This window comes from Vicugna pacos, chromosome 10 (assembly GCF_048564905.1).
Source record: "Vicugna pacos chromosome 10, VicPac4, whole genome shotgun sequence".
Classification (NCBI taxonomy): Eukaryota; Metazoa; Chordata; class Mammalia; order Artiodactyla; family Camelidae; genus Vicugna; species Vicugna pacos.
Genome location: NC_132996.1, coordinates 29,585,300 through 29,612,721, shown reverse-complemented (window position 1 = coordinate 29,612,721; position 27,422 = coordinate 29,585,300). Strand labels below are relative to the sequence as shown.

The following is a 27,422-nucleotide window of genomic DNA, read 5'->3' as shown; positions in this document are numbered from 1 at the left end:
AAAGCAAGGTGATTCAGTTACACATATATATATATTATTTTTCTGATTTTTTTCCATTATAGGTTATTATAAGATATTGAATACAGTTTCCTATGCTATACAGTAGATCCTTGTTGTTTATCTATTTTACATATAATAATGTATATACGTTAATCCCAAACTCCTAATTTATCCCTCCTCCCAACTCTTTTCCCCTTTGGTAACCATAGTTTTTTCTGTCTGTGAGTCTATTTCCGTTTTGTAAATAAGTTTATTTGTATCATTTTTTTTTAGATTCCACATGTAAATGATATCATATGTCTCTGTCTTTCTAATTTTCTTCACTTAATATGGTAATCTCTAGATCCCTTCATGCTGCTGCAAATAGCATTATTTTATTCTTTTTATAGTTGAGTAGTTGAGAAGTATTCATATATATATGTATTCTCACACACACACACACACACACACACACACCCCACATCTTTATTTATTCATCCGTTGATGGACATTTAGGTTGTATCCATGTCTTGGTTACTGTAAATAGTGTTGCTATGAATATTGAGGTGCATGTATCTTTTTGAATCAGAATTTTCTCTGGATATATGCCCAGGAGTGGGATTGCTGGATCAAATGGTAAGTCTATTTTTAGTTTTTTAGGGAACCTCCATACTGTCCTCCATAGTGGCAGGACCAATTTATATTCCCCTCAACAGTGTAGGAGGGTTCCTTTTTCTCCACACTTTCTCCAACATTTATTGTTTGTGGACTTTTGAATGATGCCGTTCTGACTGATGTGAGGTGATACCTCATTGTAGTTTTGATTTGCATTTCTGTAATAATTAGCAATATTGAACATCTTTTCATGTGCCTGTTGACCATTTGTATTTCTTCTTTGGAGAAATGTCTGTTTAGGTCTTCTGCCCATTTTTTGATTGGGTTGTTTGTTTTTCTTTCTTTTATATTAAGTTGTACGAGATGTTTGTATATTTTAGAATTCAATCCCTTGTTGGTTTTATCATTTGCAATATTTTCTTCCATTTCATAGGTTGTCTTGTCATTTTATTTATGGTTTCCTTTGCTGTGCAAAAGCTCTTAAGTTTAATCAGGTCCCATTTGCTTATTTTTGCTTTTATTTTCGTTACTCTAGAACACTGATTGAAAAAAAATATTGTTGCAATTTATGTGAAAGTGTTCTGCCTATGTTTTCCTCTAGGAGCTTTAGAGTATCCGGTCTCACCTTTAGGTCTTTAATCCATTTTGAGTTTATTTTTATATATGGTGTTAGGGGACAGTCTAATATTATTCTTTTACATATAGATGCCCAATTTTCCCAGCACCACTTATTGAAGAGACTGTCATTTCCCCATTGTATATTCTTACCTTCTTTGTCGTAGATTAATTGATCATAAGTGTGTGGGTTTATTTCCGGGCTTTCTATTCTGTTCCACTGATCTATGTGTCTGTTTTTGTGCCAGTACCATGCTGTTTTGATCACTGTAGCTTAAAAGGCATTCTTAAAGTCTTTTTTCCCCACATGATTTTTTTTGTATTTGAACAAGAATAGGCATGTGAACTAAGAAAAATCAATTAAATTTGCAAGGTTTGCATACACCTCTATGCACAGTCATGTGCTAGATAATTTCAGAGTAGTATAAAAAGAGAGTTTGTATATTGAAGAGTTCAATATAAAAACTGAGATCTGTATTATCTGTTTCCTGCAACCATAGACTTGTAAGTAGCTATACATACCTCAGCGAGTTACGTTTTTTATGTTTAAATACTGTATCTTAAATTATTATTAGATGCATTTAACCTAATGGGTTATAATCACTGGCTTCACAGGGAATTATGTCCAGTATTTCAAAACTTACTGAGTTTCAACTTTCTCTAAAATTAAAATTATTTCCTAAAATTTAAAAAAAATTGAAATTTGCCCCTTTCTATTCCAGAGGAAACTAGATTAAGAAAGCACAGAACATGTGTGTAAGATTTTAAAAAATGATATTGATGCACCATGAAGACTGATAACTTCTGATCTGAGCCCTAATATGCTCTTATAATTAAGATACGATTATTCCATCTTTAAGAAAGGCAGCATAAACAGGTTTATAAACACATTTGTATAACAAGAAAAATAATATAAGATTCCCTGACAAATATAGTATGTCAAGAAGCAAAGAAATATGGGTTTAGAATACTCAAGGAAAACTTCATGGATAAGTGACCTTGAATAAGAGTTGGGATTAGAAATGGGAAAGAATACATGGAAATAGTTTCCAACACATCCCACTCCAACATATTCATACTTAGAGGGGATTTACGAAGCACATGTTAAGTCAATCTGTATAGTCCCAGTGGACACCAACTCTCTTCTTTAGGACCTTTTCATGATGCATTCTTGGTTTTTTTTCTTCTCCTTAAGTAATCTTTTGTTGGCAACTCTGGGCCAACATACCTACAGCAGTCAAATTACTATGTATTTACATCCCTAACATTGATATCATCATTGTCTTGAGGACATGCTTACATCAAAGTAGAACTGATTTTTCTGGGGAGAAGTAGGCAGAGAACTCCTTGGCGGATCTGCTTGGTCTTCACACTATAGATGACTGGGTTGAGCACAGGTGGAACTAACAAGTAGATATGAGCCATGAAGATGTGGATGAGCGGGGACGAGTGTTTTGCAAAACGATGGACAATAGATAGCCCAATCATAGGCACATACAGAATAAGTACAGCACAGATGTGGGATGCACATGTGTTAAGGGCCTTAAATCTCCCCTCCTGGGATGAAATTCTTAATACTGAGTGAAGGATGAAAATATAAGACACAAAAATACCCAGAGAGTCCATGCCCCACAGCACAGTGATCAGAACCAACCCATATATAACATTAAACTTGGTGTCAGCACAGGCAAGGCGGATCATGTCCTGGTGCAGACAATAGGAATGAGAAAGGATGTGGGAATGGCAGAAGGGAAAGAAGGCCAGCCGGGCCAGAAGGGGAATCATGGCAAAGGCACTCCTAAGCAAGGCTGCAATTCCAATTTTAGTGATAAGCATTGGGGTGAGAATGGTAGCATATCGTAAAGGGTGGCAGATGGCCACATATCGGTCAAGGGCCATCGCCAAGAGCACAGATGATTCAGTGAAGGAAAAGGTATGAATGAAAAACATTTGGACCACACACGTATTGAACTGGATTTCCCTGGAAATGGACCACAATACCCTGAAGAGTGATATCACTGTGGGCAAGGACATGCCCATGTCAGTGAGGGAAAGCATGGCCAAGAAGTAGTACATTGGCTCATGGAGCCTGGGGTCTGTCCGGACAACATGTAGGATAGTACAGTTACCCATTATTCCAACAAGGTAGAGGAGACAGAATGGGATGGAAATCCATGGGTGAAATTCCTCATATCCAGGGATACCTGTGAGATAGAATGTGGAGGACAGAGTATTGTTGGAGTTTATGGTTGCCATGGGGCTTACTGTTAAATCACAATCTAATTTTGCAATCACATTCCAATAGGAGAGGTAATGAGAAGATCAGCATCTGTATCACAAAAACAAAACAAAATAAAATTTCAGTCCATCCTATAATCACTCCTAGATCCATCCCTACATTTTTGCTTTGTTTTTCTTCATTTCATTGCTGAGTGTTGTCGGTTAAATAAAATACCCACTTTTATAACCACAAGGATCTTCCCTTCTACTTCTCAGGTGCAGACCTATTAACATGCTCTCTGAATATGCGCAATCTTCTTCTGAAGACATTACTCAGAAAAGCACACAGAAAACTCACTGTAGACTACATTTTTAATTTTGTATTTTTCCTTAGGAACATCCTTGGCCAGAGTTATTGGTCTTATGTTAGCTCTTTCTCTTTAAAAAAAAAAAAGTCTTGCAGTGATTTATTTAAAATATCTTTATCTGTCTAAGCTTGATAGCTTTTTCAACAATACTAGAATACCATGAAAGACATCTTCACAGAATTCAAGCAAGTATTGGTCAGCATGGTTCTTGTTCTTAGTAACATATTTCTGGCTATATAACTGATGCCACAGGGCTAGTATCCACAGATAGTCAACTCTAACATGAATTTGGTTTTGGACTAGCATCCCCAATAGCTAAATACAGATTAAGACATTTAAAAGAATGTGTAAATTTTTAAAATTATTATTATACAATATGTAGTTTTATATGTAATACTCTTATTATAATAAATATATAATTTAAGCAAAGTACAATCGACTCTAACTCTGATTTTTAAGGTTCAGAAACTTCTTCCTATTATGTTTCAGAATTGAATAATCAGAGACTGGTTCTTTTTACAAAAAAAGAAATACAAAACAATAGCTATACAGGGGTTGTAGAAAGAGAGCAGAAATTCATGATTCAAAACAAAGACAAGAGAAAACAAAATAACAACAAAAAAATGCTCAAAAAAAGCCTACTGGTATCTGACTTTGACTCTAAATCTTTTCTGCTTGGACAAATGAGTGAATATATTTTCTCCTACTAGATTCCAGTACTTCTTCTGTGGCCAAGAAAAACATCTCTGAAGTAAGAAAGGTGAGCCACCTCTCAAAATCCCACTTGCCCATCATTGGCCAAGCATCCATGCTCCCCAAAATGCTGGTTTGAGAATTTATAATCCAGGAGACAGATTACCTCCTATGGTAAATTAATAAATTGGCATCTTGCTGTCTTGTAAAGTCTACTTTGGCCTTTGGGACATCAAATCCCCCTCAATCCCCTCTAGTTCCATTTGAAAGTAAACCCTGACTACAGAAGATATTTCCCTGTGATGTTAAATAATTTTCTAGGAAGTGAAAGATCCATAACAAAGACATCAAATAAGTAAATTACAAAGGTAAATTCAGTATTTTTGACTGTTCATATTAAAACTAAGTTCTCCCTAAATACTGTATGAACTAATACTTCTTATGACCTGCTATTTTCCTCAATCTGCCTGGCTTATTACCTCCTAAAATTCCTATCTATCTACTTCACCTTCCTGTCTATACTTGCATTAATTATTACCTTCAATGCCCAGATTTTCCAATATTATCCCTTCTTTTTGTTGATTTTTTTCAAATTTCTTATCTACAATTCAAATTTAGAAATTTAGTTCTTTTTATCTCACTGTTTTGTCAATTCAGACCATTTTTCTGATTTTATAACTCTCTCTCCCATTGCCAAGGAGTAAACATGAAGTTTAATTGAAAACTGGATGATATCTGATCTGAAGGTCAGTCTGAAGAAACTTTGGTCATCTCAGTGACTTTTTACTTAGGTTTTAAGGAGACAGCTATCCACCATCTCCCTTATTTAGAGTCTATTTCTGTGGTTCTGCAATCACATTAACCTAAGCTATATTCTGGTTTCAGTGCTTGCTCACTTTAATTTTGACCAAATGACTTTATTTTCTCTCGGTACCAAAGTTGCCTCCTCTGTAAACTGCAGATAGTGACAATTTGACAGGATGTTCTAAGGTAATGGAGATATTGTGTGTAAAATACTTAGCACAGAGCTTTTTGCATGATAACAATGATGATAACAAAACAATGATGGTGACAACAATAACAACAACAATAATTGTGGGGAGGGTGGAGGAAGACCTGAGGAGACTATGGAGTAACCTCCTATAGAGGAAAAGACAATGAGTGGCCATCTTACAAAAGTGACCCAAGTAGACTGAAAAGTAGAAAGTGAATTATATCACTTTCATCTCCTTTTCATCCAGTAAAAATTCAGTATAGTCAGAGATATGAATTGCTTCTAAATTATTTTCTCTTCCCCAAAATTCCTCTGATCATTATGATGACACTACATACATATTTTCCATTTTATTCAGGGCTAATTTTGGAAACAAACGAAAAAACAGTCCAGGATTTAATGAGATGTCTCACCAAGAAAAGGAATGAGATCTTTGGAATTTTAGTGAACTAAGAATCAGAGCAGTCACATTACCATTCTTAAGTTACCACAACATAAATACTCATTACACTGCTGATATTCACTAGTATCTGGTCCATCTGTTATTTCACAACCCCTTTATTGTAGCACTGTTTCAGTTCAACAATCCAACTCCTATTGTTCCTGATCCTACAATTTCAAACTCATACACATGATCTTGTAATGGCTTCCACCATTCTGCAGAGGAGGAAGATGGAGACTGTGGAGTTAGTTTATAAACTGAAAAATCTGAAGGACTTAAATAATGTGGGGTTTAGACCGTAATTAATAATTAATGTCATGTTAAAAGTCACTGATACTTGGGATGGAAGGGACCATGGAGGTTATCTGGTGTAATCCAAATCTTATTGCGGAATTCCTCTTGTGTTATGTCTGAGAATAGTCCCTCACCCTGTGTAAGCAATCGTCATGCCCACGGACAGAGAGGAGACCACTGACCATAAAAGTCTAAGGCATATCAGGTAAGCCTATCTGAAAAGTCTGATTCTGGTTTGAATGCTTTGAGCATGGGTATGAACAATATAGATATTTGGTGCAATTATGTCTTGTGATGAACAGAGAACCTCCCCCTTCCTGATCCAGTCTCCTGGTCCTCCTTTGTGTATCTGCCCTCCTCTCTTTTCTCTCTCAAGTCCTTCTCTGTATTTTCCTATTACCTCCCACTTTTATTTTTCCCAGTTCTCACCTACTTGGTAGAATAGTTCCTCTTGTCGTGAGAGACCATTCTGACTCTCAAGGCAAGAAAGATGATTAATAAGTCTTCCTCCAGTCCTTAGAGATAAGAGGCCCCAAGATAAATGCAGGATTGTGCCTGTAACCCCATCAGTGCCACCGTTTCTGTTTATGGCCCTCCTCCAAATTCTTCCTTTACCATTTCAGATTATGGCAGAAGAGTACAGTTTGGGAATACAAGGGAAAGAGGGCTATAATGATTCTCAAATATTTATTGCCTCAATATCTGGAACAAGGATATAGTACAACATGAATATGAAATACTAGTTTCTGTCCAGAATATGGTGGGTAGTAAAGAATTTTAGATATGGGGTAGCCAATGAGAGGGACTTATTGAGTTGAGGGACCTAGAGTCTATAATCTAAGAGCTAGAAGTGACTATAGTTCAATTCTATTATTATGTACTAGGTAAAAATAAGACTCCATTATGTGATTTACCTCCTCAAAATCATATAATAGGGAGTATATGGAAAATCTCTGAACCTTTCACTCAATTTTGCTGTAATGTTATATCTGCTCTAAAAAATAAAATCTACTTTAAAGATCATAAGCAATAACGCCAATATTATTACTCAAATCTGATTCTCTAGAGTGGTACCTTTATTCACTGTGCTATAGAGTTCTTCCTGATGAAACAGATTAGATACATTTGGTATGACTATAAATAGATGCTTCCTCAATGAATAAAACTCCCTATGTTTGTCAACAATATTGACTTCAAAACGTCTATGAGTGATTAAGCATGCAAAAGGGTTGGCATGTGGACACTGAATGATGAGAATTCTCTAATTAGTGTGGAAGTTTCAATTGTAATGACAGTCCTCTTTAGTATAGGAACTGCTTAAAAAGTGTGGTCTATTGTTAATCTTTCCAACTCTGGTTTTGAATTTGGCAATTTTGATTGGTTTAATTATAACTCTTAAGAACTGAATCATCTATTATCTCACCTAAGATATTGTTTATTACATATATTGCATATAGCTTACTACTCTTCAGGCACTGTGATATTTAATACATTCATTGATAACTGGCTCTTTCAGGAAGTGAAAAACAGAATTACCTCAATAGAAGTAATAGTTCTTATAAAGAAATTCAACATTCACTGATAGTCTATGAAAATAAGAGGTTATTTCTACTCTTCCATAGAAAAACGTTCACAACTCCATCTTTACACATTTCCTTGTGAAATTACTAGAGAAATTATTTTAACTTACTGCCTTCACTGGCACTGGATACTTTAGAATTCTCCTTGTACTTTAATTTCTTTAATATTAATTAACTTAAATCACTTTGACATCATCTGAGTTTGATGTGATCAAGGATCCCAAATTTAGAGCATTATCACTAGTCAAGGCAACCACATTCCTTTACCATAAGGTCTATGTATTTCTCAGAAACATGCCAGGAGGAAATAAAAAGGCAATTTCATGTCCCATTTCCAAATTCTTTCTTTGGCAACCAAAGTCATGAGCTCAATTTTGAATAGTTCACTATGATGGGGAGGAGGTGATGGGCAAATATTCACATTTAGAGCTATGGACAGATCACTACCTAGACCACAAAACCTAAGAGTAAATACAAACATGAAAGAGTGGTTGCAGGAAGAAAGGCATTCTTAGCCTCTTTTCCAGATCTTCCCTACTCTGTGCCCTGACTATAAAGAGCTGCATCGAGGTACCTCTGCCCTCTGGCTTCTAGTTTTACTTGGTCAATGATGGGAATGGCAGGAAACAGGAATACAAAAGAACATGCAATTGCAGTGTTTGCTCCCCTGACTCCTCACCAACCCTCCCATTTTGGTTCCTCATGGTGGCTGCCTCTCTCTACAGAAAGGGAACACTCATGCCAGGTGTCCTTCTCCACATGCTGTCCTTTCCATGGTCTGGTAAAATGTTTTCCCTTGCCACTTCAGGACTAGTGACGGGAGCAAACTTTCATCTGTAATACTAAGATCTATCTCTCTATTTATCTATCTATCTATATTTATTTTTGCCATTTTCATAAATGCTTTATTACGTCTATCCACAAATGGTAAAAGCATACAGAAGTGTATGTGATACAGAATATAAGTCAAGATCCTCTTTCACATGTTAGCTTATACTTTAAACATCAAGAAGAAATGTATTACGTACATTGAGATTACCTACTGATGTGCGTAGAAAGTTTAAATTAGCTGCAAGAAATTTTATCTAGACACACACCTGTCTAGTGCTAGTATATGTATATACATACACACAAACACACACACACATACATATTCCTTTTTGGTTTTCCTAAATCCTGCCTACATATTTGCAATGACCCCTGACCCCTTTATAAAATTCTTTCAATTCTCCAGTTTGACAATGGCATGTTCTTCCTGACAGAAAGTTAACTAATACAAAACAGAAATGTCTACCTCATATACATACATACATCTCTCTTGTCACTTTCTGTCTCTGTGTTTATCACCATCACTATCTTCGAGTTTATTATTGAAGTTTTTACATGTGCAATTTTTTTCTTCATTTTCAAACAAAAAGGCTGATGTTCACGTTTTGATTAATCAGGCCAAAAAGTCCTTTTTTTTCCTAAAATGGGGGTATTCACCTGAAAAAAGTCAGTTGCCCAAGTGGAAGAGAGAAAGATTCAGGTGTCTTTGCATATTTAGTTTTTCTACATATGACAATGAGGAGGAAGGAGAGGACAGACAGCAAGTCAACCTAGACAAAAAGGAGAACAAAGGCCTCTTTCACAAAGGAAGGTTGAATAAATTCCTTAAGAGACAATGCATATAGAGCAAAGTAGATGGAAATCACCTATGATTTACCCTGGAGCTAAGACTCCTCATGGTCAGTATATATGAAATAATGCCTTTGTCATGTATAAAACCTAACTGCATGTATTTGTTAAGTTTTTTTGGTATTTTCATATTCACTGGCCTTGTTTGCTATAAAATCGGTCTTCTTATCTGATTTAATCTTTAAAAGTATATTTTCATAGATTTTTTTTGTTTTAAATTCTTTACAAACTGCAGTTTGTTGTCTAGTTTTATTGTTTTCTGAGATAAGTTTACTTCCTAAATGATTTTTTTAAAACTATAGTTCTGTATAGTTTTCACTTTTTATTACCTTCTGTATTCTTTCTTATTTTCAGATTACCTAGCATTAATGCTGCACAAAATGTGATTATTTACATTTTTCAGCTTCCCATTATTTAACCAAGGGGAGGTTTTTTTGGGGGGGTGTCATTTAAAATACTATTTGTACAAAAATAATCAGTTTGGGTTCTCTTTGAACCTTTTTCTAATTGTCTCAAATCTGTTTCTATTCTCCCGTTAAAAAGTACACTTTAAGCTTGAGTGTTGAAAATTTGCTTGTTTCTTCTTATTTCCTAGGGAATTGTGTGAGACAGCAAGAGTCTTGGGCAGCTACAGTTCATGGTGATCTGGGGGATCGCTCTTGCTCTATTTTTGTTTAAAGTTCTGCACATGAGACAGATGCCTAATAGGAGAATACACTTACCAAGGGATATTGGTTTTTTTTTCACTCATTTCATGAGTTACAGAGCCCCTTTGGGGTTAAATCTGCATCTGCCTTGTAAGTTTTTCCCACTGAAGAAAACTAACTATACATTCATGGCCCAAGCTTTTTCTGACAACCATTCCACTAGAAGTAAACAAAGAAATGTAGTATTTTCATTTATTCCATCTCTAAATTCAGACATCCATTTGATTATGATTTGACTCAAAGTATGGAGAATGAAGTCTACTTTGTCTCAGTAGAAAGAAAATATACCTAGTTATTAACACCAACTCTACTATATATTATCTCTTTCACTTTTTAATAGTTAAGTTAACTTCTCTGTTTTAGTTCTAACATGGAAAATAGGACTTCTCTTCAAACCTGAATGGAAAATATCTCCATAAATTATTTGAATGAAATAAATTCCCTCTTACTAGACTCCCTGGCACCAGGATTTTAAGATGCTTTAAAGCTAGGAAGGAATAATAGAAATAATTGAAAGATATTTTTTTCTTGAATGGACATATAGAATTTATGAACTATCATGGAAGTATTATGCACCAAATGTGTCCAAGAGTTTCTACACAGGTTATTTTCAGGATGAGGAAAATGAATATAAAGGTCAAAATACTGGGGACTCTTTCACCTTCTAAGTGTGAGCAAGCCCAGCCCTTCTGGATGATAATACTCTTAGAAAGCCTTGGCGAATCTGCTTTGTCTTGATACTATAAATAATTGGGTTGAGTACTGGTGGAACTATCAGGTAAATATGTGCCATGGTTATGTGAATAATGGGGGAGGAGTGTTTTGCAAAGCCATGCACTACAGATAACCCTATCATTGGCACATACAGAATGAGCACAGCACAAATATGGGAGGAACACATATTGAGGGCTTTGAGTTTCCCTCTCTTGGATGCAGTGCCTAGCACAGAGTGGAGGAGGATGAAAGCATAAGAAAAAAAGATTCCTAGAGAATCTACACCCCAATAAAATGCAACAACAAACAAGCCATACAATACGTTGAATGAGATGTCAGCACAGGCCAATTGGATGACATCTTGATGTAAGCAGAAAGAGTGGGAGAGAACACGGGAGTGACAGAAGGAAAACGTGGGAATATGAACAAGAACAACAGGGAGGACAGTGGAGCATCAGATTACAATAAAGACCCCTATGTAGACAATGCATCATGGGGTCAGTTTGCTGGAATACCTCAAAGGATCGCAGATGGCAACATAGCGGTCAAAAGCCATGGCTATGAGCACAGATGACTCCATCAGAGAAAAAGTATGAATAAAATACATCTGGGCTACACAAGCTTCCAACTCAATCTCCTGAGCTTCAAACCAGAAGGTTTTCAGCACTGTGGGCAGGGTGGAGACTGACATGCCCATGTCAGTAAGGCACAGCATGGCCAGGAAGTAGTACATGGGCTCATGGAGACTCTTGTCAGTGTGGATGATGTGAAGGATGGTGCAGTTGCCCACTATCCCAAACAAGAAGAAAACACAGAAAGGAATGGAAAGAAAGTGTTGTACATTGTCGTAGCCAGGAATCCCAGTGAGGTAGAAGGAAGCAGACTGCCCAGGACTGGAATTAGAGCCTGTCAGGAGGCTGTCCCATGGAGCCATCCACCTACCATAAAAATAGACTCCTAAAAGGAAGAAAAACACACAACACTGAAAAGATAGCAACTCATGTTTCTCTATTAGCTTTTCTACCCAACTCTTATTGCTTTGCAGGGACATTATGCATAAAGATTTTGAAAAGCTATTCAAAGTCACCATCCTCTTTAAACGTATTATGGTGTAATACTTAAAATGGCTTATAATATTATATAGTTATCTGCCAATCTTTTACCCTATTGATTCTGGATTTGGAGTCATTTGTAGGATGTTCTTTCCTCTCCCAAGTTTACAACATATTCCTACTAACATTTTTTATAGGTTGTTTTGTTTTTATGTACTTTTAGATTCATCATTTACTTGCCATTTATTTTTGGATGTGATGTTAAGTAAGAATATTTTCTGAGATCCTGACTTCTCCATGTTAAGCACTCATTTTCCTCTGACAAGGACACCTGGTAGAAATATTTTAGAATAAGTATCAGAAAAAGCTTAGGCATTAAATGCATAGTTAGGTTTACCCAACAGAAAAAAAAAAAAGACTAATCAAGTCATATTACAGGATATGAAACTGGTATTTCAAAAAACACTATATACGCACCAAGAGTGGTTACCAACTAGAGAGGTAGATAAATCAGCCCTCAAACTGGTTTAAATGGGAACCAGAAGTCCACAAGCATCCACAAACAGTACTTTAATTTACACAGTTTCAAGGATTTTGGAGTTTGTTTTCTCTTTCATATTCCCCACCAAGGTTTATTTATGTGTACCTATTCTACAATGAGACAAGAGTTTTGTTTAAGTGAATTTTTATCATATGTCCATGGATATAATTGATTTGTGAGCCATATCAGCTTTGTTCATCCTGGAGCCTCCCTTGTATTGTCACTGAAACTCACAGCTAGTTTTCTAATGTTTCCATCTGTGAACATGGTCTTGGGTCATCTCTGATAGACACAAGAAAAATACCACCATTATAGACTCTACATCCCTAGGGTATTAAATAAAGTTTGCCACCCCATCCCCAGACTCTGACCCAGCGGCTCACTATAACTGCAACAATCTAGTACCATTTTCTTGATTTTCTTCTTTTTGGTATAAATCATAAATAGTCCTTCCTGCTCAGACTTCAGAGTATTTTTACCAGGCCTCCCTGCGTAAGAGCCTTGCCCTCTCCTGCAAATGCCTCTAAGTTTTACCTGAACATGTGCCGTCTTCTCACTTTTCTTTACTAAAACATAGGCCTTGGAGAAAACTGAAAGAGGTAGGCCTTGAAAGGAAACACTTTTGTTGGGCAGAGAAGGGAGAGAAGGGGGAAGAGTTGTGAGAATCCCTGCAACAAGAACACTGCCTTAGGTAGTTGTTGTGGTCCACAAAGTACTGGGGGTGGGGGGTGGGGTAGATAATCAGCTAAATTTTGTTACTTTACTTAACTCACAGGAATAGTTCTCTAAATCATGGTGACTCTACAATTACAATGGCAGATTGAGGTATTCCTGCTAAGAGGAAGTAAGCCTCATATGAAGTAGAAATGGAGAGCGAGAAAACTTTCAAGCTAGATATTTAGCCTGGGACCTTATAAAACAGTGAAACACAAGCAGAGCTTCCTATTGGGAGAGTCGAGAGCTTAGAATTTGGAAATAAGAAGGTGTACCTATTTCTAGTGAGAAGGCCTGAAAACAAGTGAATGAACCACCTCATCCTTCAAGGATTACGCATCTTTGCTTCAAAAGTAGATGAAAAAGGATTGGGAGAACAAAATAGGTTGCATAATCTGTCTTTCCTCATCTCTCCCCATCTCTCTTTATATTCATATCCTGCCCAACACCCTCCCAAAGCTGAGTACCTCTAGTCAAATTAATCAATAATCCCTGGTCACCAAATCTAAACAATGCTCCTGCCTCAATCATAATATAACTCTCAGCAGCATATGAAACTGTTGACCATTTTCTCATTTGAAAATGTTTTTCTCCATATATATATATTTTTTTAAAAGGTTGCTTTTGTCTCCTCCCATCTTACTAGTTGCTCTTTTTTTTTTTTTAAATCTTCATTGAGTCCTACTCCACTACCAGATTTCTAAATGTTATATAAGTATCCCAGGGCTTACTTCTGCTTTTATTTCTATTATATAACTACACTTTTTCTTAAGATATTTTATTCAGTAATTCTCTTTAAAAACGATCTATACATTGGTAACTCCACTACATGTCTCTATCCTTAATCTCTCAACTGATCTCCAGAATGGTATATCAGATAGTCTACTGGATAACTCAGCTTGGATGTCTAAAAGGCACAGCAAAGACCACCTGGCCAAGAAAGAATTCTTGATAAATTGCCTTAATATTTCTGTCTCAGTAAATGTAACTCATGCTATACAGTTGGTCAAAAACTAGACATTGCCTTTGGTTATTCAAATTCATTAATATGCTCTCCTATTACTACACTCAAATTATTTTAACTAATTCACTTCTGCTCTTTACCACAGTCATGATTTCTCTTCTAAACTATTTTTATTAGCCACTTAATTCATGTAATTCTTTCCACTCTTGTGTCACTCCCCCCAAATTAATTTTCCTTAGAGCAGTGAGTTCTTAAAGACACAGGCAAAGCAAGTCATTTCTGTGTTTAAAATGCAATTGCTGCCTACTGATCTCTGAAAGGAAAGCAATTGTCATTATTTATAAAATCCTTCTTCCTTGTGTATGGAAAGAGGGAGGTGGATTTTACATATGATTTTGCCCCTGCTCCCCTTCCTCATCATCTTTGTGCTCTCATGCTCAAATTCACTTGATTGTCTTATAGAGTTTTATTAGTTCTTATCTCACTGCCACCCTTGTTCACCGAACTACAGACATTCCTTCCTTCTTTCTGTTTATATAATAATCCAAGTTTCTTTCTCACCACTCTATTCAAATACTCTCTGTCCACGATCTAAAATATCCAAACACAACTCATCTCACATTACTTCATCACATTACACGGTTTTTTCCTACAAAATTCACTCATTTTTCATCTCACTCAAATCCACTATCTCCAGCTCCCAAAGCCAACCTCTTTTCTTTAACCCATATTTTCTTTTCTTCTTTCCATTGACAAATTGATAGTGGTTTTCCCTCCCAGCTCTGCCTTTCTTCCCCATGATAGACTTACTCCTGTCTGGAGGCTACTTCTGTTTCTCCATCACTTAACTTTCACTGCTTTGTTTTCTTGCTCATAGTTAAAGTGCTCAAGCTGGAGATAGTGTTTCTAATGGGATATAGAAGGTTATCAGTTTGTCCCTCTGTGATAAAAAGAAGCTCTTTATTTTTCCCGGTTATATAGGGTCCTTCAAAGCCTGAGGGACCCATAGTCACTAATGCTACATAAGGAGTAGGGATCTGTGGGCCCAAGGGATGGATGTTGTTCAAGATGAGACAGCAGGAATTTCTACAGGAACAGAGAATGTCTAAGGGAGATGTAAGTGGACAAATTCAAGGAAACCCTGACTACCTCTGATGGCTGGCTGAGTTTAGACACACAATGGGAGGTGGGAAGGCTCCAATTGAATAAAGCATTAGTGGAATAAAAGGACTATACATACTAAGACTATACAATAAAGTTAAGGGACAGTGGAACTAAACTAGGCACTAGGACTGGGCAGGTCCTAGAAATTACCAAGACTATGGGATGGAGTCCCCTAGGGATCTTCCTGAGATGTAAGAGTGAGTCAGAAATAGATATGTTCTCAGAGAGACTAGTATAGATTCAAATAATCTCAAATTCTGATTTGATTCAAGAGATATGAGATTATTAGTGCCCACAGCCACCTGCTGGAATTATATCCAAATCCTCTAAACTGGAATAATATTACATAATATTAGTCTAGGCTTAAATTATTTCTAGTTTATTTTTACACAAAATATTTGGCCTTAGCATAACCAAGAAGAGAAAGCAACAAATATACATAACATGAAATTAAGATTTAAAAAAGTACTGCAAGAATAAACATAGGGTATACAAAAATACAATTTTCAGATAGGCTTTGTAATGACTATAAATAAACACACTCAAGAAAATAGAAGGTAATATTTAAGTATTCAGAAAAAACTGAAATATTTTTTAAAGATTCAAATGAAAATTGTATAATGGAAAAAAAAAACTAAAAGCACAGGTTTAAGAAATCAAGTCTTCAATATTATTAGAGAACTACATGATTGAAAAGGTAAGTAAATGCCCAAATTATGGAGATCTCATGTAGTAAAGCCCAGATTTCAATCCAGGCAATCAAGACCTATAACTAAGTTTCTTACCTCCATTTATATGTGGTCAAGTAAAAATTTAAGCTAAAACTTAATTTTTAATAGTTATATTTTGGAAAGGTGCTAGAATTTAGAAGAAAAAAATTAACACCAAAATGAACATCAATTCTCTCTTGACAAATGCATATTATATTAAGAGAACTGTTGAGAATGAATATGTAATTAAATGAGTTTAAATATGTATGTATATATATTTTAATATATATTCATTATTTATATATATAGGATAAGAAACATACCATTTTTGAAACTTTATGAACACAACTGTCATTGTATCAACAAGAGTTGCTTCTCAGATAAGTTACATTATTTGCATATTATAATGAAAGGTGTTTTTTATATAAAATAGTCTTGACTAAATATTAGGTAAATCTAGACTCTATTATTGAATTTTTTTATGAAAATTATCTAAGTGGCAAAGTGAAGAAATATGCTATCCATTATCCCACTACCCCAATGTAATTCTTTTGGATATATTCAGGTGTTCTCTCCCCTTTTTCATATAGTTGAAATGTTAATAACCATATATTTTGTACTCTGATTTTTTTCTTATATATCAAATACATTTTACGTCTAATTAATTTCTTAAAATAAAATCTCAAAAATAACACTACTGAAGTAAAGAAGACTTTTTTCACTACTTAACTATTTAATTTTTTAACATATCACTTATACCGGTTTAAGTACATATTTACTAGTAATATTTTTGTCACTTGGATATTAAAATAAGCTTATAATAAATGGGTCCTTTTCTTGAAACATAAGCATAATCCATTCACATTTCTTTATATTTTAGCTACCTTAGAAAACCTGACAACATCTTAAACCCGGTCTTTCAAACAGCCTTAGTATGGACTTTGTTTCCAATTTTGACAACCTACATCAGTTCTATATAGAGGAGATCAAGTTACACATTGCTGGAAAAATGGTATCTTATTGCGCTGAGACTGAAATTAAGCTTTTTCACTGATCCCTACCCTTTGCATACCTTGTTTCAGCTATCCTACCCTTCTCCTCAACTCTTAGCAAAAATTTTCTCCTCATATCTTTTTCTTGCAATAATCTTCCTCAGTTCTTTGAATGACTCATCCAGGTCTCAATTCAACCATTATCTCCAACAAAGTTCTTTCCTGATCTTTTTCTAAGTTCTTCCTACCTCTAGTCAGTCTCTATTACATCACTTCTTAACTTCATCAAAGAACTTTATTTCCTGAAATATTACAATTTTTAAATGTATTGCTGATTTTTCCCACTATAAGAAATATTCGTAATATGAAGGACCTTGTATGCTTTATTATATTCCCAGCTCCTAGAATATTACTATTACCTACTATGTAGAAGGAAGTCAATTAAATGAATAGAAGAGTTGTTTTCACAAATAATGCAGGAATGTGAGTTCCATGTAAATGTGGTACAGTAAGAAATCACAAAGCTGCTTTGCACAGTCATGTTCAGAACAGTAGATGCTCATAATTTTGTGTTTTTTCTTTATTTCTAGTATTTCTATCACACTTACATAAAGAATTAATCTTCCTAATCAGTGAAATGATTAAATAACATACATATTGAAGAACTGGAGTATGGTTAAATAAATACTGGAACATAAATTCAATGATATATTTTGTAATTATTAAAATTATAATTATGCAAACTTTAGCGTTAAGAGAAAGGTCTTCATTGCATATTTTCTAATAGGAAATTAGGAATTATGTATACTTAGCCAAGTCAAAAGTTGTTATTTAAAGCCTATGTGGTTATAAATTTGAAACAATTTTGTGAAAAAAGTATATATGGAAACAAATTATTTTTGACCAACCAGTGCATCCCCAGGAAAATAACTTCACAGTAAAAGAGATTCCATTGAAGAAATGATCTGTTTATTCCTAACTTCTAGGATCTTTAAGAAAAATAGTGGAAGAATAATTCTGAGGACTTGTTTCTATTTTCGACTCAAAAATCTGTTCTGGCATATGCTGGGCTCCACAGGGAACCCCTGCACACCTGGGCCATTTTCTTGGCTCCTGGGAGGCTGTGACTCTAGAACTATTAATACAGTTGAGGTTAGCTGAAAAAGCAGCAGATTATAATGAAGACAATGCAGGAGCTTCTGGTGACACAGGACAGGTGAGATCAAGGATAACACAACCACCTCAATATCTCCCTTTATCACCAAAGGTATGGGGCAGGAGGTCATGGGTTTCTCATCAAGGCCAAAGAGAATCAGAAAACAGAATGATACTGGAAAATTCAAAGCAGTGCTCTAGGGTAGCAGGGGGTGAGAAAATGATGCAGTGATGATGATAGTATCTTCTATTAAGGAAACTCCTTACCAAGCTGAAAAGATGCCATAAAATCTTTTTTTATTACAGCTTTCTTCTTATTTTCTATTCATCAATTCAGTGTCTGAATCAACAGTGGCATTTCTTGAACCACCAGATCTTACTTCTCTAGGGTTTTCTTTTTCTCCAGAAGCTTTATATTCTTCCCATTTGATCTTATCTGTAGGAAAGGATGTCATTCAGTTGAGGTTTTCTATGGATAACTAATGCCAATGAAGAGGAGATATAAAAGGTTATTGATATTTATCCAAGAGCTGAGACTGAGAATTCTAGGCTGTGCTACAGAAAGAACCAGCTAGGGGGAGAAGGTGTTTACTTTCTTTTCCAATTCTGCAAGCTCAGGAATGCTACCTACACGTGTCATGTCGAAAGCATATATTATTGTTGCTGAAGTGAGAAGCAGGAGCTTTGTGATCTATTGAAGAGAAGTCAATTCCTATAGTGGCAATGAGCCAAAGAGAAAGAAATTCTAAGCAAGTATGGTATCCAGGTGGTTTCTGGGGAAACAGACTAAATGATGGTGTCCTAAATACAACCCAGGCTGTCTGATTCTTTGCTTTATCATACTCCACTGTAAAACACCTATATCTGAATTTTTAATTCAGGCCTTATTCACTAAGTCTCCAGAAGTAAGTAAAGACCAAAAACTGTGAGTCCAAGGGTTGATGAATAGAGAAATTCTGGGCACAAAAAAATATCCTTTTGGCAGAAGAATAGTAAGCCACTGCATGGGCCCTTTAATCCCCTAAACTGCAATGTATGTGGAATTTCACATTAAATATATTATTTGCTATTCTGCATTTCTAAGTTTGCTTAATTGGCTTCTATAGTTTTTCTTAAACTTGGTACTATTTTGCCAGGTTTGATCCTCTTCTAAATGGCATGCTCTTACTTTTTTTACATTTCTGCTAAATATCATTTTTATCTTCTCATCATTTCCTTTCTCCTAAATATTTATTTCTCCTATATTTATAGTGGATTATTGCTTATGTTGTTTTAAAATTCTCAATTCAAAGTTTCTTTACTAAATTTATTTTATCATTCATATAGCAAATGCAATGGAGTCAAAAATTTATTACAAATTTCAGAGTATGTAGGTGGCATGTGTTCTAATATTTTATAACTATACAAGTGAGTATTGCTTTGAACTTGGTTTGCTCTTTAATTGAAAAGTTGTTCTGAAAAGTGAATTTAACTGCAGAACCATAAGTGTGATTTGCCTACCTTTTATGTACTAATATCTAGTTTCTAAACTTCTATTTTATTGCTGAAGTAAAGCTATTATTCAAAATAAATCTTAAATCACATATATTAAGCCAATTTTCAATTTCATTATCAAATAATTTCAGATTTCCCTTTTTGCCTTTTCTCTCATTCATTTTCAAATGAGAAATATCCGGCCGTGCTCAGTGGTTGTCAACTCCAAAATTGAGTGATTTGTTTATTTTTCTCTCCTATGCCATCCTGTAGGCTTTTGGATTTTTAATTCTTTTTAGCTCTCTGACCTACAACTGAATTAGATGTTGAGGAGCACAGCTCTAAGAAGTTATGCATCTTCTGTATATTTCCTAATTTAGGTGGGTCTTCTGCTTAATCACCTCTTTTATCAAATGAGAACAATAGCAGTAGAATCTGCACTTCTTATTTCTGCAGGCTCTCCACTTCCTGTTATCTTCCGCTGTTTTTCTTTCATTTTGGTTTTTCTCTCCCTAAGGGTACAAAGTGCCACTATTGCATATCTGGTCTATGAGCTGTTATCACAGTTAATAGTGGAACTTGTGAGATTGACACAACTTAGCTATATGTTGCTAAATCCCAATACCTCCAGAACTCTGCAGTCTGAATGTGTTGGATAGAAAGGAAGGAGAAATAGGCAATGTTTGGAGGATGAATGCATTAGTTGAAAGGATGACTATTGCCTGGTTCAAAAATAGCTACCTTCCATAAGAAAGTGGCTCCTAATTTTTACTTAGTCTATGGAGACAGATGCAGGATATGCCCTAGTTTAGAATCTTTTGCTGTCACTTACAGTTCTCATTCCTTGGGAAAAGAGTCTAGAATATGTGCAGGTAAAATAATTAATCAATACATCTAATAATAATAATTAGATGTGGTATAGCGGACACTCAAGTGAAATTTAGGACAGAAACTTCTGTTGTCTTCATTCCACAATATCGTTTCCATTTCAACAAACAGTTGGCACTTGAATTGCACAAGTTCACTTATACACTGATATTTTTCAATAAATACATGCAGTACTACACAATCCAGGGGTGACTGAATCCACAGATATGGAACTGAGGATACACAGGGTTGATTATAGGACTTGAGCATCTGAGGATTTTGTATCCATGGTGAGTTCTGGAACCAATCCGCCATGGATACTGAGGGAACACTGTATTTCACAAATAGTTCTGAACAAACGAATTTTAAAGTACAGTAATACAGTTAAGGTTAGAGTCTTCTGATTATGAACTTTATGTTATAATTTTCTCTTTATTTTAGAGGTCCAAAATGCTTCAGAACTAAGATTAAGCATCTTATCCATGAATCATCTGACTCATACAAGTGGAATAAATATCTCTTCCTTGAGTCATAAACCTGTTTGTTCATATACATTTTACTGCATTGAACACATGGGAGTTTAATAACGGATTTGCACTGCTTTCTCCTCTATTAAAAAGTTAATATCTAAAGTTAGAGATTAGGTCCTAATTATCATTTTATTTTTAGGGTATAAGACATTCTCAATAATTTTATATTAATAAATAAATGAAGTCATCAGTAAATGAATGGTCATAGAAATATTGAGAGAATCTATATCATGTCACAGCTGAACAGAGGAAGTCATTTTCATCATGTCATTGACAAACAATACCAATACCCATCCCAGCACCTTTCTTCTCCTTGGCATTCCAGGGATGGAGGCCATCCACACTTGGATATCAGTGCCGTTCTGTCTTGTTTACCTAAGTGCTCTCCTGGGAAATATCTCTATTCTAATTATTATCAGAACAGATTCCAGCCTTCATGAGCCCATGTACTTCTTCCTCTGTATGCTCTCTGTGGCTGAACTGATCATCTCCACTACTGCTATGCCCAAAATCCTCAGCATTTTTTGGTTCAATGACAGGGAGATCTATTTTGAAGCCTGCCTTACACAAGTATTTCTCATCCATTCACTATGCAGCATGGCCTTGGGGTTTATCTTGGCCATGGCCTTTGACAGGTATGTGGCAATCTGCAATCCTCTGAGACATTCCATTATCCTGACACACAGAGTCATCAAGAACATGGGGCTAGCTATTGTTTTCTGGGGAACTTTGCTTTTCAGTCCTCAGCCCTTCATGCTTCAGTGGCTTCCCTACTGCAGAACTAATATCATCTCCCACACTTACTGCGAATTCATGGCTTTGATCAAGCTTGCTTGTGCAGAGACCAGGATACAAAGACTATACAGCCTAACTGCTGCCTTCCTTACTGGAGGTTTAGATTTCATATTAATCCTCTGCTCCTACGTTGTCATCCTTTACACTGTCTTCCGTCTTCCATCCAAGGCTGCTCAGCTCAAGACCTTGGGCACTTGTGGATCCCACGTGTGTGTGATCTTAGTGGCCTACACTCCAGCCTTTTTCTCCTTTCTTACTCACAGGTTTGGGCATGGTGTAGCTCCTCATGTTCACATTTTTGTGGCCAACATCTGTCTCCTTGTCCCACCCATGGTGAACCCAATGATCTACGGCATAAGAACTAAGAGGATCAGAGAACGATTCCTCCAAGTTTTGACGTCTCACAAATTCTAAAATAACCAATGCTTACTATAACAACTTTCTAAGACTTTAGGGGGAAAAGAGACATTTAGCCCTATTTCTAGAAACCTGAATGCCTACATTTTCTATTTGTAATATGAAGTGTTAATTAGCATTAACTAAATTTTGTTCTGCTTAGAAGATGGGCTGACTGAGATGATTTATTCTTAATATATTTACCTGGTAATGCAATATCTCCACTATTATGTAATCTTATTCACTGTTTCCCCCCATGAGGCTACTGGGTTGTTTAGTCTTTTCAGCTTTATCAGAGGTATTCTTACTGACTCACTACCTCTGACTTTCACTAAGCTGCCATGCATTTGTAAGTCCTAACTATTGGGATTGTCTCTGTCTCCTGAACAATAAGACTGGAAGTATTTTAAATCTATAACCCTGGAAATCAGGATGGTTCTATCAAAATGTCTTCTGAACAGGCAGATGAAGAAACTGTTAATATGCCTTCCAGAGGTCTTCCTGTAATTTCTTTGTGACATATTCTTATTTTACTTTATCTAGCCAGAATCTTTTTATAGTTTCCAAATAATGTCTATTACCACAGTGTTCCTCCAGTAGACTTAATGATATCAAAACTGTCCTACCATTTTTCCTTTTTCTGTTTCCTGAATTTGATTCAAGTTGATTTGGTTGATTCTTTGAAAATATCTAGAGCTCCCTCTCACATTCTTTGATGTTCCTGCACAGTCTAACCCTGTTTATTACTAACCTATGTTATGAAATAGAGAAGTATTCTATTCTGACATTTCCTCATTAATCATCTTTCTAGATGCTCTTGATTCATATTTGTATGAAATAATGTATAGAATCATTCACTATGGGTATATAAGTCATTATGGACATATCCAGTCATTATGGATATATAATACAATATAACGTTTTAAGAGCTACACTATTCCTAATGATGACCTAATTTTGTCATTAGGTCACATAGCATACTTTACCAAGCTCCTCTGCAGCTTGAGTACCTCTCTCAATTTGTAGTTATTCACTATCATGTCACTTTTTCTCTTGAATTTTTGATTTCTTTCTGAGCAAGAGGGTTGTCAGGTGTCAGCCATGAGCTGTTGAGCCATGGCTGTTGACTGCCCTATGATTTCACACCTCCGCCCTGGAAAGCCAAGTGTTCAGTATGGGTCCTTATTTCTAATTGCCTAAACTTATTTTATTATATTCCATTTCATATTGTGTTGGTTAAGATGGACAATACCTGTATATCTAAAATTCTAAAAGAGGTAGTAAAAAGCAGTGTTTAAGGCAACTGGCTCTCAAGAGATACTGCTCAGTTTTGAATCCCAAAACAACCACTTATATACAAGCAGTGTTGATCCTCATCATCATATTGTCTCTCTGCCTCAGTTTCCTGAATGATATTGATAGCAGCTATTTCAGAAAATAGTTCTGACACTAAAAAAGCCTCCATGTGATTTACTTCCATTGGAGTTAATGTATTAAGAGGTTAAAAAGGTAGAGCCTGGAATTAAGAATCATTATCCAGCAAGAATGTTTAAATTGGAACCAGAGGAATAAACTGGAAATAATTTTACTATCTGGCTCCTGTTTTCACTAATTCACATGACGAATGATGAAATTAGTCAGTAAATAGAAAAGGGAAAGATTCAAGGAAGAAGAACAGAGTCTAATTAGAAAGTTAGGCTGATGAGTTCTCAGAATTATCATTATAGTTTTGTTTATACTAATTCTACATAGGTCTACCTAACATGAAAGTGATGCTTTTGGATCATGCATCAGTTCTAATAAGTAAATTTTTTATGTGTATGAACTTTAGTTAATATAGAAGGAGTGTCTTCTTATATTTCTAGATCAATGACAAAACATATTCTGGAGTAGTCAGGAACCTAGTTCACACTACAGTTCAGCCAGTTGTTTAATTAAAGAAGATTCATTCAGTGAATGTATACTAGAATCTTACTGTGGCCCAGGCTGGACAGCAGGTGCTGAGGATGCAATAACAAACAAGGTTGACAGGAAGCATATAGGCCGCTTGCCCTATATATTGTGTATCTCGTATGGAAGGGTTATTTGGGAAGCAGCATAAAATAAAGTATTTGACACATACATATAAGGAGAAAACAATTTCACATTATGAAAATATGATATTGAAATATATTAGGTGTTCTGAGAGAACAGAAGATAGAGGTTACTTTAGATGGTATGTTAATTTTATCCTTAAGCATAGATCTGAAATATAATGAAAATATTTTTTTTTAACCTGAGGAAAGAAAAATTCATGCTACGTAAAAAGTAAAAAGGTCCTGAGGTAGAGAAAAGCTTACTTTGTGTAAGGATAGTTACAAAAACTGTGCTTGGGAACAAAATGGCCAAAGGAGATAGTCATAACAGATGTATGCCACACAAACCAAAAACATTAATCATAATTCTTGGGACCATAAAATTGTATCACCATGTTGGGGACCACTGATATAATGGATAAAAACAATGAAATAAGACCAGTACTATCCACTCATTAAAATTTAAGCTGGAATTCAGAGGACTTTCTTGGAAGAACATAACCAACTCTCATCTATAGTACTTGGAGAGCTGAGAACACTCAGAAATAGTGAAAGTCCAGGGAAGGTGAAATTCTCAAACCTAGTGAGTCTTACATGCCACCTTCAGAATGATCCCCAGGAGAGAGTGGGACACTGAAACGTAGTGTGAATGCACCTGAGCTGACATATCTGGAAATTTTGAAAACTCTGGTTAACAAAGAAAAGAAAAGAAAGTGATAACAGCAATAATGGGGGGGGGACAATTTGTAAGTTAGATGAGGAAATTTTATTGATACAGGAGCAATGGCCTGTTACATAACTTTTTTGTGAGAACCTTTAGAGTAGTGCTAATACATGGCTAGTTTGATTCTTGGAAGTTTTATTTTACTGAGTGAAATAAAAATGCTAGAAATGCCACCATCTCACATAATGCAGAAATCTATAAAGAACACTCAGAGATCTGGGCATGATGGAATGGACAGATTACAAAATGCCAATGAATCACTAGCTAACTGTGTTCCATGAAAGGCACTAGAAACATTTTATTACATGATGCCAGAAAGAAATTCATTGATTAGAGAGGGGCCAGCATCATTGAGAAATCCAGTGGTGACTGGCCTCCACAGCCTAGGCTAAAGGTAGCAGGTACTATTATAGAACTAGGAAGTACAAGATAAAATGACAGGGTTAAGGTAACAATACTTAATTATCTGAAACAAGGTGGCAAGTTTTTTGGGGGGGGTTTTTTTTGGTAATAAAGTCAAGGCCACTGTAATGGTCAAGGCTTCTGATGCAGAAAGAGAGATGGAGATGGTTAATATAATATGCCATTCCTAGGGGCCATATAAATGTCAGCCAAAAAGGTATTCAACCTACACAACCAAAAGAAATGGAAGCTAGGTCATCAGGAGGCTAAAGGCAACTACTTCTATAGTAATGTCACAATAATTTGCTCAGTTTTCAACTTGAGACAGTTTCCAGATCCAGAATCCAGATCTAGACTAAAGGAGAAGCTGTGTTTCCAACAGCAAGAATATTGCAACAACATTGGAAGTTTGCTTGGAAATAAATCTCCTAGTCCTTCTATAAGGAGTCATAGTACAAAGACATTTGGAGCCATGTTCTGAATTGACATAATGTCAGAAACTCAAAACATCATCTCACCCCTTTACTACAATGAGAAAAAAAAATAGGGAAAAGGTTAAAATGGATGTCTGTTTCATCTTTGATTCACAGAGTATTAACAAAATCCAATAGTTATTTACCTGCTCCCCAAAAGTATAATTTAAAAGAACATACGTAGCCGATGGAAACTTCACATTCATTTCTTGGATACGTGAGTGGGTAAGAGCTATTACAGAAGAGAAGGCTAAGTAGATTTTCCAACTGTCCTTCCTCTATAGATAGCAAATAAAAACAGTATTGCTTCTTGCAGGGAATCAGAGAGAACAAAACACTACAAACATCAAGGTTACAGAAATGATTACCCCTTTCACATCCTCATTCAATTCACCAATCTGGTCCTTACACAAGTCTGATACAGCCAAATGTTTTGCCTTTATCTAAGCAAATCATAGAGGTGGAGAGGGAGTTAGTGGGCTACGGAAAACACAGCCAATTAATAGAACCAATTGCAGTGCTGTGCCAGAAGTTATTATTTTGCTGGATTCCTCAGGTACATGACATACGGAAATTGATGTGGCAAATTCATTATTTTCCACTTCTATCAGGAAGAAAGTTCATAAACAGTTCACACTCACATGGAAAAACACCACCACCACCACCAGCATAAAAATACAGTCATGCCCAGGAATGTATCAATTCTCCTACTGTCCTAATATAGTTCAAAGGACTCTGGACAATCAGTACATTCTGGAGAACATTCTATCAGTTCATTTTAATAAAACTAGTTGAGCCATTAATGGAAATTTCATTGGAGGACTTGGTAAGACACGTTTGTTCCAGAGAGCACGAAATAAACCTTATGAATATTAAGTGGCCTATCTCATCAGTGAATTTTTTAAAAGGCTGTTGCTCTGAGACATGTTTTAAAATAAAGGATGAATGCTTGCATCTCACACCTCACCCAACAAAAATGAAATACAATTCGTGGTATATACCTTTTCATCTACTACAGACAACATATGCCACACTTGGGATTAATCTCTAAACCATTTATCAAGTGACAGGAAAGACTTTCTAAGTTTTGTGTTAGGTTCAAAGCAGGAAATAGTTATGAAGCAGGTCGTAGCTGCAGTGTACACAGCGCAACCCGCCAGTCTCTACGGTATTAGAATATTTGTGGTGGAACGATATCATGTGGAATTTAGAGTTAAATCCAGTAAGAGTCACACTGGAGACGTCTAGAAATCCAGAGTAAAGCTCTGTCATATGCAGCAGAGATTTTTACAGCATTAAAACTAACAAAAAAACAGGGGGCTGCTGCCTCGCCTCCGGCGAATAAGGTTATTGTCTTTCTCTTGCGCTCAATACAGAGCTCCGAAAGTCAGGGACTTTTTGCCTACCTCAGTCAGCCGAAGTTGCGAGGTGCCAGGTGAGCCGCAGCGCTTCCACTTCCGACCGGTTCCACATCCCCAGGACTGGGATTGAGGGGTG

General features: G+C 35.8%; 2 protein-coding genes across 6 annotated transcripts in view; one reads left to right on the top strand and one right to left on the bottom strand.

The window, feature by feature from the left end:
- LOC102530707 (olfactory receptor 51M1-like) overlaps positions 1 to 27,421 on the bottom strand; it is a 259,108-nt gene extending 231,687 nt beyond the window's left edge. For 3 of the 5 annotated variants that reach the window (XR_012076539.1, XR_012076538.1, XM_072969351.1), the window contains exon 1: positions 27,332 to 27,421. The gene's annotated coding sequence lies outside the window, so the exon portion shown is untranslated. The remainder of the gene's footprint in view (positions 1 to 27,331) is intronic. The other 2 variants (XR_012076536.1, XR_012076537.1) reach the window with 1 other exon arrangement.
- Positions 21,325 to 22,269, top strand: LOC102528352 (olfactory receptor 52D1-like). Its single transcript, XM_006203589.1, has one exon. The coding sequence runs from the start codon at positions 21,325 to 21,327 to the stop codon at positions 22,267 to 22,269; it is 945 nt and encodes a 314-aa protein (XP_006203651.1).
- Position 27,422: the final 1 nt, after the last annotated feature.